The following is a 12,881-nucleotide window of genomic DNA, read 5'->3' as shown; positions in this document are numbered from 1 at the left end:
TATGAACTCGCACAGCGTTTCTGTTCTGTGGGGTCATCCTGCTTTACTCAATATGGGTAAGGGCTCAACCCAAGTATTTGGGTTGGTTTGGCACCGCATTTAATGGGAATGGACTGATTAGAGAGAGTTCAAATGGAATTGACAGAAATAATTGTGGGTCTTAGAAGTCAGTGATCCACAAAGATTGAAGGAGTTGTGGTGGTTGAGCTCACGGAATAGAAGAGGGGAGGAAACATCATAGACTTGAGGTATGTCAAGGGAGTCTCCAGGTGAATGATTACTGTCGTAAAAAGGCACAGACCTGAACCACAGCAAGTGAGATCCTGGCTGGAAATTATGAAGCCTCCTGCTGAGAAGGGCAGGAAAGCCCTGGCAAGGCTGCCAACCCACTCCATGTCTATCCAGCTCTCGAAGAATGATGGAAAATCAACAGTTTGAACCCCCCTCTACATATTTGTCCATTTTGCATGTGCCAAAAGCATCAACCATGGGGGCAGATATGTGGCACTGAAAAATCTGGCATCAGTGTAGCAGCTCTCATTACAGAATTAGCACAGGAAATAGATAAAACTGGTCAAAGTGTAGAATAACAGCTAGAGGGGAAAGGCTGGCTGTAAATCCTCCGGCACTGGTGGATCTGCTGCATTTTTAGGCAAGAATCCAGGATTGCTCAGCATTAATCCATGAAGACTTTAAATGGTGGAATGCCTAGGGATATATATTTTAATATATATAAATATTTTTTAAAGTGGGATTTTGTGATGCTTCTTGGTAAAAGCCCAAAGCTGATCGGTTGAGAGGAGCGCGAGGAAGAAGCAGCAGAGAGGATTTCTGCATGGCATAACAAGGCAAGTTAAAGAATGTTTTGCTACCTGTCTTTTTACAACCAAATAAATTACAGTGGGAAAATCACACCTGACTTTTTAGATCCATTGGCACTGTTATGTGCCTCACCCCGGGCCAGGACAGAAAAGATCTCTCTGATGCTTTCTTCAGCCTCCCCCAAAGAAGCGCACCCAGTACTGGTTCCTCCCCCTAACATCACTGCTAATGATCTATAAATAGGAATTTGACAAACAGCCTTTTTTTTTTTTCGCCCAGGCTTCAGTCACATGGCACAAAGTGCTTTCCTCTTAACTTGAGACTGCATTACAGTCCCTCCAGCAGCAGCCTGGAAAGCTTGCTTTGCAGATGGAGGCTTAATGCGGGCGGACACAGAGGATGCTGTGGAGGCAGAAGCAAGCGTGCACACACCAGAGACTTCTCTGCAGTCCTGTAGTTCTGTATTCACTGAAGGTAATAATGAACGTAGCCTACAACAATTAATTAATTGGTTTGGGTGAGTTTATTAAATTGCAAAGGGTATATGCTTTAGATGAATCTACAGAAATGAGAATCTAATGAGAAAGGCTCCTCATGCACTTATACGTATGATTAAATCTCACGGAAATGGACAGTTTTGTCAAAGAGTTTACAGGAACTGCCTCAGTGACTCAGTGGCCTGCGTCATTGAGTCTGGTTCCTTCCGTATTCTGGAGTTCACAAAGTCTGAGTTCAAATGAAACTGCTTTGAGAACCTTCTGCTTCTGTGATAAAATAATCCATTTCTCTCACAGTGAGATATTTATAGCCAATTCCCCTTGCTTTTTTATTCTTTGTAGATAGAAAGCTGCTGGGAATAAGAAGTTGCCCTTACTTCTTCTCTAGAAGACATGATTTCCAGGAAAACACTGGGATCTCTTGTCTGTCTGTCTGTTGTTGCTGCATTTATCTGGTAAGCATTTGCTGGCAAGCTTGGCCATGTTAAAACATCCTGTCTATATCTATACTGTGGTAAAAGGCACAGCAGAAGAAAAATACAGGCAGTGCATTTTATAGGAAGTCTCTGTTAGAGCTGTAAGAGAACAGTAATTCGTAAAATAGATGAAGTAACACAAGTAGAGTGAGAAGCCTCTGAAGGGAGAGAGGAAAAAAAAAGACCGATTGTGTCTAAATTAGGCTGCTAACACTTTATCTGACTCACAAACAAATGTTCAAGTACAGAATATTCCGGTTACATTTCAGTTCAGGCCTTAAAAAAGATTATTATCTGTCTTTTCAAACAGTCTGAACCCACACCCATGTAGTTAGGGATAGCTTTACAGCTACCAAACATTGTTGCTTTCGAACATTGAGAATATTTACATTATAGCTTTGAGTATACTGACTGCTGAGTATGCCTTACAGATTGTCTTGAGCAGACTCAAACATTGTTGGAAAGGAACCCGAGATCAGGCATTTCTATTAATTATTAAATTAGTAATTATAGTGTATTTTTGATATTGCAATTGCTCTTATTTCACATTGTGAGTGGTTCCATTTCACCAGTAGTTAAGTGATTGTATACAAAAATCTATGCAGATCATGATCAAAACATCTTAAAATGTTTCTTTGTTATCACAGGATTACATTTGGGAATGGAAAAGTGCGCTACCTCCCATATTACCTTCCTTGCCCTGAAATATTGTAAGTATCCTGTTTTGTATCTAATGAATACCAAAGATCATTGTTACAGGAACTGTACTTCACTGACAGTAGAAGTAGTTCTTAACAAGTAGTCACTTGTTCTTTATTTTATTAATTTATAATACAAACTTTTCTGCTTTAGTCTGCTTGCCCTTCAAGACAACTCTATTTGTACAGCACCAGTGAGGACTTGTTTGTTGCAGGTCGCAGAGACTGGGATGAACACATTAACATTGGTTATTTCAAGCCACTAAAAACCATTGTGTCTAATGAGATGCTTATTTCTCTGAAAGCTATTCAAAGTGTGATGTAGTTCAGGTAGTTCAGCCCTTCAGGTGGACAGAAACAGTTAGGCAGGGAATGGAGCACATAAATGACCAAAACTTGCAGTGCCCAACAAGCATGTGCTTCCCTAGATTTTCACCCCTAAACTCTGATTTGCCCCCAGGCTCGGAGGGCTGCCAGCATCTCTCTGTCCCTATTCTGTTGTGTGCTCTGTTTCAAAACTGGTACTCATCTGACAGCCCTTGAATGTGCGTACAGGCAACATTTAACTCTCTGTACCAGAAAGAGCAATATGCACAGGAGCTGAAGCGAGGACTCGGACTCTGTCAGTACAGCAGCAGGTTCTGAAGCTGAACCTGGTTTGTGTTTGAGGAAAAGCATTACAATCCTATTCTTTTCCCACCCCATCCTCCAGCTCCATGAAACTACAATACACAGAAGAGAAGCTAATCCAGCTTTTCCCCCAGTAAGTACTGGCTTTTTATTTGCTGACCTTTAAACTGCTGTTCCTCTCTTCCGGGCATATTCATGTTTTATTAATTGGATATTTCTTCCTTTTTACAGGTTATTTTATCAGCAGCCAAGATTGCTGGCTCCAAAGTAAGTCTCTTTGTTTGAACTTGTTTGTTTCTACTGACTTTGGTTTGGGTGCTCTGTGCTGCTTATGGTTTCAAAGTCCAGGTACACACTGCACAGTACCTTGTTCCAAGAGAAGTCTGACCATATGGGTATGCCTATAGCTGTTGCTATAAGACCAAGTTTAGTCACTGTATCGTTGCTAACATGCCTACTGTAAACTCCCTGTTAATACATTAGCACACACACAGCCTGTCTGCATGGTCGCTGCCAGGAACTCTTTGAGGTGGGTAATATATAATCGCTGGAAGACAGTGAGAAACACCTTCTGGAACTGTGTTGTAGCTGTAACCAGCTGTGGGAGAGCTTTGAATCCATTTCAGGGCAAAATCAAGCAGGTGCCTTGTATGACCTTCAGCAATGGTTCCAGCTAACCTGCTGGATCTTACGCTGGAACAAATTGCAGGCACTCGCACAGACGAGCCACTGTGAGCAGCAGTCAGACCAGTGAGTTTAAACAGACGTGGAAGGTTTCAAGCAGCAGCAGCTAAGAAGTGACTTAGGCAAACGCTCCTTGTCGGCTCGTGTTTGTTAGCAGTCTCCTTCAGCCCAGCTCCTATGATCCAGCTCTTATCTCTAGCAGTTCACCTTCAACAACCACCATTCTTTTGCACATTAATAAACACACACCCTGTTGGTACAAATCTTCCACACCCCAGCCCCACTGTTTCAACAGGGTGTGTGAGGCCTGAATATTTCTCTCTTCCGTGTTGGAGTAAATGATTATGCGAAATTAGCTAGTATATACTGGACTAAATAAGAAGAGAATCGTGTAGCTTTTAGTGCTCTGTGTCTTCTGAAGGCTAGCACGCACTGAGAGGATGCATACCATGGAAATGAGTCATTGGGAAATCCAGAACAGCCCTTTAAGATGAAATTTAAAAAGCCCTGCTTAGAAAAACAAACTTGCAGATTGCCTTCTCTCTCTCTTTCTCTCCTCCTCCAAAAAAAGGATAATTATCCCAGAAAGAGAACAGCTCAGTTAGTACATTTCCTACAAACTTAATTCTTCTTCCTGTATAATTTAGTCTTTTAATCATATACATTACTATAGGAGGGAGTGAAATTGTTCTTCTAGTATCTGCTCAGACTGAAAGCGTTATATCTGGGTTGAAAGTGTTCCGCTGCCTCAGCCATCAAACTGCTCCCTACAGACCCTTCGGTTTGGTTTTTGTGCTATTATTGCCTGGGGAGTGTGTCAGACGGGAGACTGCTTCAACCTCCAAGCATGGCCCTGCGCCGCGCATGACGCATTTCATTAGCATGGTGCTACAGATGAGTGGGCAAATGTGAGTGGGCCAGGGTAAATTACACATCATGAACGACACCTTGTTTTAAAATCAAAACGGTAAGAAAGAAATCCTGAAAACAAGGAAGAAAGTTGAAATAGCATTGCAGAGCTGTAGTAGGGCATAATCAGACTCTGCTGCATGTATATTCAGTTTTTCCACTACCCACACAGGAGATTAAGGATTTTCTGTAACATTGTTACACATTTGAATGCTGGCTCCCATACAGAATTTTAAATTATATCTGAATGTGTTAAAGCTTTCCAGCTAAATACTGGAAAAATAAACTGTCATGCCACAAGCTGTGTTTTAATAACACAGCAATGGGGAATATTTTTATAGTAATTGTCATATTATTACTTGTGTTTTAATTTGTACGTAGCAATCAGCGTCAGACTGATCACAAATATGCATAGCTTCTCATTCTGTGAGTTGAGTGGTCATTAAACTCTCCTCAGTAGAAAAGTCCTATGAGCTTAAATCAGATTTAGCAGATCCTCGGGTTTTTGCCAATTCATTAAACAGTGCTTAATTTCATCCCAGGAACTGAAATGTCCATGCTTGGTAACCTTAAATAAGACAGCAGGGAAAAAGATCTGAAGATAATACCATCCATAATGAGTTAATGCTGATACACACACTCTTCTTCTAGCTGCCTTTTAAGTGTTTCTTTCCCATTTACGGGCCTTGACACTGAAAGGAACAGTTACATCTCATTAACATTCCCTTTTTTTTCCTTCAGGCGTCAGGACGTGCTGACAGTCACACCGTGGCTGGCGCCCATCATCTGGGAAGGAACCTTTAATCCCGAGATTCTAGACAATGCCTACAGGCCACTGAATCTCACCATAGGGGTGACGGCCTTTGCCATCGGAAAGTAAGTGAACCACTCAGTGCGCACAGTTCTTGGGTTGATTTACTTCCTCTGTCCGAAGATCATTTTGGCTTTTCTTGTCCTCAATCTGTAGTAAAACTTTTATGCCCATGTATTGTGTCCACAGTCATGTAAGCCCTCAAGATACAGACTCAGCACCCAAGGTACCTGGAAGCATGGTAAATATTTTTGAAGAACAAGCACGTGCCTTGGGAATTAAAGCTGTAGATAAGTGGTTGGTTGGTCAAAGCAGGGATAATTCACTTGTTTTGTCCTCCGTTGTGCTTTACCTATTGCATGTATAGTGTGTGAATCCTTGCAGCAACAGCTAGTCAACATTCCCCATCTCTTGTCTTTTTCCACTGATTAAAACGCCCTTCATAACCCACCATGCATCCCCTTGTCTCTGCTATGCTATTCACGTGTTGTGTCTGCACAGATACACAAGGTTTGTGGGCCGCTTCTTGGAGTCCGCAGAGAAACATTTCATGAAAGGCTATCGGGTGAACTATTATATCTTCACTGACAACCCCGAGACAATTCCTGATGTCCTGCTGCAACCTGGGCGAAGGTTTGTCATTGTCCCCATCAAGAAATACCCCAGCTGGCAAGAGATCTCCATGCGCAGGATGGAGGCCATAAACAAGCACATCGCAGAGACGAGCCACCAGGAGGTGGACTACCTCTTCTGCCTGGACATTGACATGGTGTTCTACAACACCTGGGGGCCTGAGACCCTGGGTGATATTGTAGCAGCCATACACCCTGGCTATTTCAATGTCCCTCGAAGCCGCTTCCCTTATGAGAGGAGAAGATCTTCAGCAGCCTACATCCCTGATGGAGAGGGGGACTTCTACTACGGAGGAGCTGTGTTTGGAGGGCTGGTCAAGAAAGTCTATGAGTTCACCAAGACTTGCCACATGACCATCCTGACAGACAAAGCCAATGGGATCATGGCAGCCTGGCAAGAAGAAAGTCATCTCAATAGGCACTTCCTCTCTCACAAACCCTCCAAAGTGCTTTCTCCAGAGTATTTATGGGATGACAGGAAGCCAAAGCCCCCTGAAATTCACCTCATACGTTTCTCCACAGTGGATAAGAACTACAAAGAGATACGAGATTGACCATCTGATCCCTGCAGAGGTGTCCTCCACACAATCAAACACACTGTGAATACAAGCATCCTGCTTGAGGCTGCAGCACACAAAAAGGCATCCAAAAGGCCACTTACCAAATGCAAGGCTGTCCTTATAGCAAGGCAGAGACGCCTTTGCCTGAGTGTTTTCCTGAAGCCTAGTAGAAACTTAGCAAGATCAAAATGGTAATTGACATTCCTGTGGATGAGAAGACCTCATTTTCACTTAAAAAAAATAGTTTTGCAGGGCAATACATTTTCAAGCATTGTGATTTGAACTCATCCTTTAGGAGGATCAGGAAGAAACTTGTGCTTGGACCAAGTTATCCCTGATTAGTGTGCAGCAGGATTTCTTGGACCCTCTCAGCACAGAGCTGGTGCCAGCCACTGCCAGTAAGAACCCTGGTCTGACAGGACAAATAGTGTGAATCCACATAGCCGTTATCTTCCAAATTCCCATCTGTGTTTTGCAGACCCAAGTTTAGACATAACTGGCACAGCTCAGACCCAGACTGAACTTCTTTGGGTTTATTTCAATCACAGATGTGCTCTGAACCTTTTCCCTGCTTCACATGTCTCTGTAGACCATGTAATCTTTTCCAACACAGAAAATCTGGTATTGAGAGGTTCATGTTCCTATCCATTGCTTCAGTCTCTTCCAGCTTTTCTAAGCTCTGTGAAATAAATTGGCTGGAAGCTGCTGGAACCAACAGCAAGAGCTGATGCATTTCCAGCAGAGAGGGTGATTTCATGTCATAACAAAATGGTCTAGTGAAACTGTGAGTTCAGTCTAGAGCTGGAAGTAGGCTGGGGTTAACATTTTCTTTGCATGAATGTGATGAGAAGCCGAACCAGGCGTTTTGCAGCCTTTAAAGCCTGACAGCTCACTCAGGTGAACATGCTGGGGGGCCCAAAGAGAGGGAAGCAGCCATGGCTTGACAACGACGACTGCATGATCGTCAACTGAGGTCACAGCATGGAGGTTCATGTGCCACTTCCCCTGCCATAAACATCTCCTCCATTACCTCCCGAGGCGTGCAAGTCTGTGCCATGCACATTTAATGTGAGCAGGGAGAGAGACCTCAGGGAGCAGCAGAGAATGATGGCAGTGCCAAGCGTTGCTGTCATGCTGTATGGCGTGGAGAGGAGAAGCAGGGGTGAAAGGGCTAAGCTGTTCCTAAGGGAACACTTGGAAAAGAAGAAAATAAAAGAAAAGAAAAAAGGCTCATTTGGCACAGAGAGAGAAAATGGGTAAGAGGTGCCTGACTGTTTTTGCTTCTCTTCGCATGAGAAAATTGCTGTATGGCAGTGTATCAAGTATTCAAAGCTTTAGGGCCCCACCGCTGATTGCAGATGACTTAACGAGCCATTTCAGTCCTGTATAAGCAAGCTGAGAATGGTACTTGCCAGTGTGAATGTATGCATTTCATCTTCCAGAAGCCTAATTAGAAAAGCTTTCACGGTACCCATAATAGAGATAAGGTACACAACATAACTGCAGTCCCAAAGCCCTAGTGGCAGTGGGTCTGTTGGTTGGTGCTCTGCCCTGCAAAGGGTCTACTCTGTTTTCTCCAGGCTGCTCTTGGTGCTGTGGCACTGGAGGAAGACACCTCTCTGCATAACTAAACCAGAACTGAATCTCCTGTGAAGATTCATTTGGTACATTTGGTAACCAGGCACCTCATTTCAGCCAACAGGGTGAAGAAAGATCTTTACCAAAATATTTCCAAAAAGATACATTCCTACCAAACCCAGGATTAATAGTGTATGTTTCCTATTTGTAAAACCATTGTGTCTGAAGGCCAGGACCGAAACTAGGGTCTCATTATGCCAGTTGCTATATATATGCATATGGATTCTTTTGTAAGCCAGAAGGAACTGTCTAGTCTGATCTGCATAGGACAAGCCAGATAATTTTATGTCCCAATGCCAGTATCAAGCTCACAATACCTGGCTGGGCTGTGCTACATCTTTTAGAAAAGCATTCAGTTCCAATAAAAACAAGAAGTGATATAACAGCCATAGATCAGCTGTGCCAATGGCTGATTCCTCTTATGCCTTAATTCTGCTCTAAACTGGTCTGTGTTTGCAGCCTGTATTTGCAGCCGTTGGGCTTCATCCTGCCATACTAAATTACCTGAATTCCTGCATAGATATTCACAGCCTATACTCGATCCACTCTGAGAGGAAGTTCTCCAGCACAAATGGTGCGTGATAGAGGGTGGTTTATGTTCCTGGGGTACCTGTTCTGAAAAACTTCTGTGAAAGGCTTGCTCTCTGGCTCCGCTTCCTTTTGGCTGAACCCAAGACCCTGTGATTGACTCAGTAATGGCCTGATTTGTGCAGTGCCAAACATGTTTATCCTCCTGGCAGCCCCACAGCTTCTCCCCAGGGAAAGGTCTTGTGTCACGTATTACCTGACACAGTTCTGCTTGACAGGGCTGTGATTTGAAGCAGTACCTAGAAACTCCCCCTGTCTCCAGGGGCCAGGAGAATGTGACTGCAGAAACACACTCCCCGGTGGAGTGTGGGAGATGCTCCCTGAATCAGCTCATACTCTCCTCTAATTAATGAAAGCCTGGACTTCTGTTGTCATCTCCTGCTGATTAATTCCCTTCCCCCAACACCAGCAGCAAGCTTGCTTTCTCTCATTTGGATTGTGCAGCTTGAGATTTGTGGGCAGTGTGGGGGCTTCGCAAGGACCTACTTTCTGATCTAAATTCTCCACCAACATCCATTGCACAGTGGGGAAACTGAGGCACGCGGTAGCAAGGCAGCAGACTGGCACTCATGCCTCTGGGATCTTCCTCCCCTCTCCACAGGGCACAATGCTGTCTCGCTTGTGCCAAGGGAATTTGGGCTTGGAAACACGCACACAGTACTGCATGAAAAGCGAATCACTACATGTAAATAAATCATCGGGTGATTTACACTGCCGGAGGATCTGATCGTGCTTTCAAGGTATTTCTGACTCAAGCCCTGTTTGTCCTTAACCAAGGCCCAGCTCAGTAGCTTGTTGCCTTCCCGAGGGCCCCTTGTTCTACCCGTCCCTTTCCACTCGGCTGGAACAGACTCATCATTCATTGTCCATCTAATTTAAGAACCCATCTGACAGGCTTTTTCTTTCCTTGCCCCAGCTGGTGACTTGCATGGTGCATTCATCCCCAAAGGAAAAACTCTGGGGGGCAAGAAACAGAAACTTCCAGCATTGAATATGATCCTAGATGGGGTGAGACCATGATCCTCTCGTTCTCCCCACTGACGGGACAAGAATAATTTCCACTAAGCCAGACTGGCACCATTTTTCACTCCTATTTGGATTTCCCTTAACCCCCCCCCAGGTGGTGTTGCCTGACATTATTGACCAGAAATGTCATTTTGAGTCACTTTAATACACAGCCACAGTTATGAAAGGACTGGCCGGTGGCTTTTCAAGGAAGGGACCATCTCTCAGTCTGTGTCCGCACAGGGACTAGTCTTCTTTGCTCACTAGAGAATGCGAGATACCCAGAGTGAGTTTCTCCTGGGGATTTGCTCTAAACTCAGAGCGCAGCTCTAAGCACCATGGTCTCTACTTTTTCACTTCAATTCCCCCTACTCTGTGTCACCTCACTGCCCCAGCAAGTCCCCGTGGGATCCCCAGGGCTGAAACATGCAGAGAGCAGCAGCTGCTCTCCAGGTGAGGTGACAGTGACAGGCGCTTTCAGGGACAGCAGGAGATGGAGAAGGAATTTACAGGAGTGGGTTGCGCTTTATGCTGAACCCCCAACCCTACAGTTCTGATCCACATGACAGTTAACACAAATAATTCAGGAAAGCGTTGCTAGCAAAATGCATTGAAGAAGTGACTTCTAAATGTCTGCCTACCCACCCAACTCCCTCCTTTATCTAAGAGTAATGCTGTACTGACTTGACTTTTCTTGAGCTATATTTAGATTAAACATAGATCCACCAAATGTCGCTGTGTCATGTAAAACTAGTGTAAAGCCATATGAACAAAAAGGCAGTTTTAACCAGAAATCCCTGCTGCTTGGCTGCCCACCTTGCCCCCTGCCCTCCTCGCTGAACCTTTAGCTAATTTAGTGGAAGTCAGATGAGTACAAATTACTTTAAAAAATGCATCATTCTGGGGTTTTTTAGTGAGTTTTGCCAGCAGCAAATTGCATCGTTATAAACCTTCTGAAGCATGTATTTTTCCCACTGTTCAGCACTGACATCGTTACTATAATTAGAATGATGTTGCTCTGTAGCAGCATCTAGTGCCAGAGCGAGGGCCCTGGCAGCACCTTTTCCTCTCCTGGCTCTGCTCCCCATCCTGAGCTGCTGGTTCTGCTGGCCTGGAGCTGCCGAGCAGCAGGACAGGCAGATGTGACGGGCTGTGCCTCATCACTAATTCCTGCTGTGACCCTGGATAAGTTGGCTCTTCTCTCTCGGTGGCTCTTGGGGCTGTTAGACATGTTGGCACTCGTATGGGTGCTGGCTGTGTGTGTGTCCTGGGGTCCCCAGGAGTGCAGTGGCCGGCTCTGCACCTCCAAACCAGGAGCATCGCACCAGCCGGGTGCGCTCAGCCGCGGAGAGTGACGCAGCCTGCTCTCAGCTCCTGCTTCTCCTGACATCACTCTGCAATGACACATGTCATCAGCCTCATAAATACAAACTGTGGGTACTGGAGCCATTCTCATGCAGCCTCTGTTTCCAGGGCAACCCTGCTCCACTCGGCCTCCGCTGTCTCACCAGCTCATGCTCCAGCACACCGACTGTGCACCAAAATCTCCAGCAGCTTTTTCCCCTGGTCTGTCTGTATCCCCGTTTTGGGTGTTGGGCTGTGCAGAGATGAGGCAGCCGGGGTGGGTGTTTGTGCACCAGTCGCAGGGTGCTGTGTTTGCCTCATTAGAGGTGTCCTGCTGGGGAGAGCGGGGCAGCAGTGCGTGCAGAGGGATCTCACCCAGCAAATGACCCGCTCTCTGCCCTGAAGCTCTTCTCCTATTTATAGCTTGCACAGCGCGGTGCCAAAACCCTCTCAACCGCCGCTCGCCCCCTGGCGAGGCCTGCACGGTGCTTTTCCAGGGCTTCTGCTGCCCTGCAGCACCCACCTCCAAGGGGGGACACCCCAAAAAAAAAGTGGGGTGCCCAGGGCAGCAGGCAGAGAGTGCACCTGGAGAGATGCCCGTGGGTACCCCAGGGGTGCAGGAGCCCCTGTGCGCACCCAGGGGTGCGGGTGCAGACGCGCACCCACCTGCCGCTGCTCAGCCGGAGCCGCGGGCGCGCAGGCCGGGCGGAGCCGGGCGCCGCCCCCGCCCTCCCGGTATCGCCGCCCCCGCCCCGCGCCCGCCTCTCCCGGCCGCGCTCCGCGCTGGCGGCGGCTCCCCGGGGCCCCATGGCCGGCGCGGTGCGGCCCCGGCCGCCGGGCAGCGCGGAGCGGCGCTGAGCCCGGCCCCGCGGAGCCCCGGAGCGGCGGCCAGCGGCTCTCCCTGCGCGGCCGGCGGAGGAGATGCGCGGGGCATGATGATGATCGACACTCAGGTGAGCTGCGCGTTTCACCCCTCGGCTTTGTCTCCCCGGAGCACTTTCCCGGTGCCCCCCGAGCTCCGGTGCGCAGCTGCGGGGGTACCCGGGCTCGGTCGCCTTCTGCACCCCGACTAGAGGGGGCTCACGGCGGCCCACGCGTGTCTGCGACGGGTGACTAATGTATGTGCGGTGGCAGAGAGCGGGTGGGCTCTGTCGGTGGTTTTCTAGGGGTCTGCCGCTGCAGGTGCATGTCCCTTGCTGCCTGCTGGGGTAGGGTAACACTGTACGTTCCAGCAATCCCGACCCCTGGTCTGCTGCGTGAGCTTTGGCAGAGGAAAAGCAACAACCTTTGCAAGGGGAGAACATATATATATATATATATATATATATATATATAGTTGTGGGTTTTTTTAATCTATGTAGTAGGTAACTGGAGCCGCTAAAAGTGGGGATGAAGTATTGGGAAGGAAAGCAGGGCAGTTTGGGACAGGCTCGAGCTGTTGGTGCGATGCTGCAGCCGTTCTGGAGCTGCGTGGCTGCTGGCAGGCTGCGGGGCTGCTGCGCGCTGGGCCAGCAAGCCAGAGCTTGGTGCTTTTCTGGTGCTTTTGAGGCAGGGGAGGATGAAGCAAAGGCATGACATTTTGGGGGT

At 46.9% G+C, this 12,881-nt stretch overlaps 2 protein-coding genes across 2 annotated transcripts in view; both read left to right on the top strand.

Moving 5' to 3' along the window:
- Nucleotides 1–1,712: 1,712 nt before the first annotated feature.
- On the top strand, nt 1,713–6,713 carry LOC308047556 (globoside alpha-1,3-N-acetylgalactosaminyltransferase 1; the record flags this gene model as incomplete). The annotated part of the gene is made up of 6 exons (XM_080356139.1): nt 1,713–1,774; nt 2,443–2,505; nt 3,206–3,256; nt 3,355–3,390; nt 5,458–5,592; nt 6,029–6,713. 6 exons carry the CDS (start codon nt 1,713–1,715, stop codon nt 6,711–6,713), a joined length of 1,032 nt encoding a protein of 343 aa, XP_080212265.1.
- A 5,385-nt stretch (nt 6,714–12,098) lies between these two features.
- The window catches only part of RALGDS (ral guanine nucleotide dissociation stimulator), a 53,879-nt gene continuing 53,096 nt past the window's right edge, over nt 12,099–12,881 (top strand). Inside the window, exon 1 of the mRNA XM_080355775.1 lies at nt 12,099–12,247. Within this exon, the coding sequence (XP_080211901.1) occupies nt 12,227–12,247 (21 nt within the window). The 5' untranslated portion in view covers nt 12,099–12,226. The remainder of the gene's footprint in view (nt 12,248–12,881) is intronic.

This window comes from Nesoenas mayeri (assembly GCF_963082525.1).
Source record: "Nesoenas mayeri genome assembly, chromosome: 18".
Taxonomy (NCBI): Eukaryota; Metazoa; Chordata; class Aves; order Columbiformes; family Columbidae; genus Nesoenas; species Nesoenas mayeri.
The sequence above is the reverse complement of the archived record's forward strand: the minus strand, read 5'-3'. Positions and strand labels throughout refer to the sequence as shown.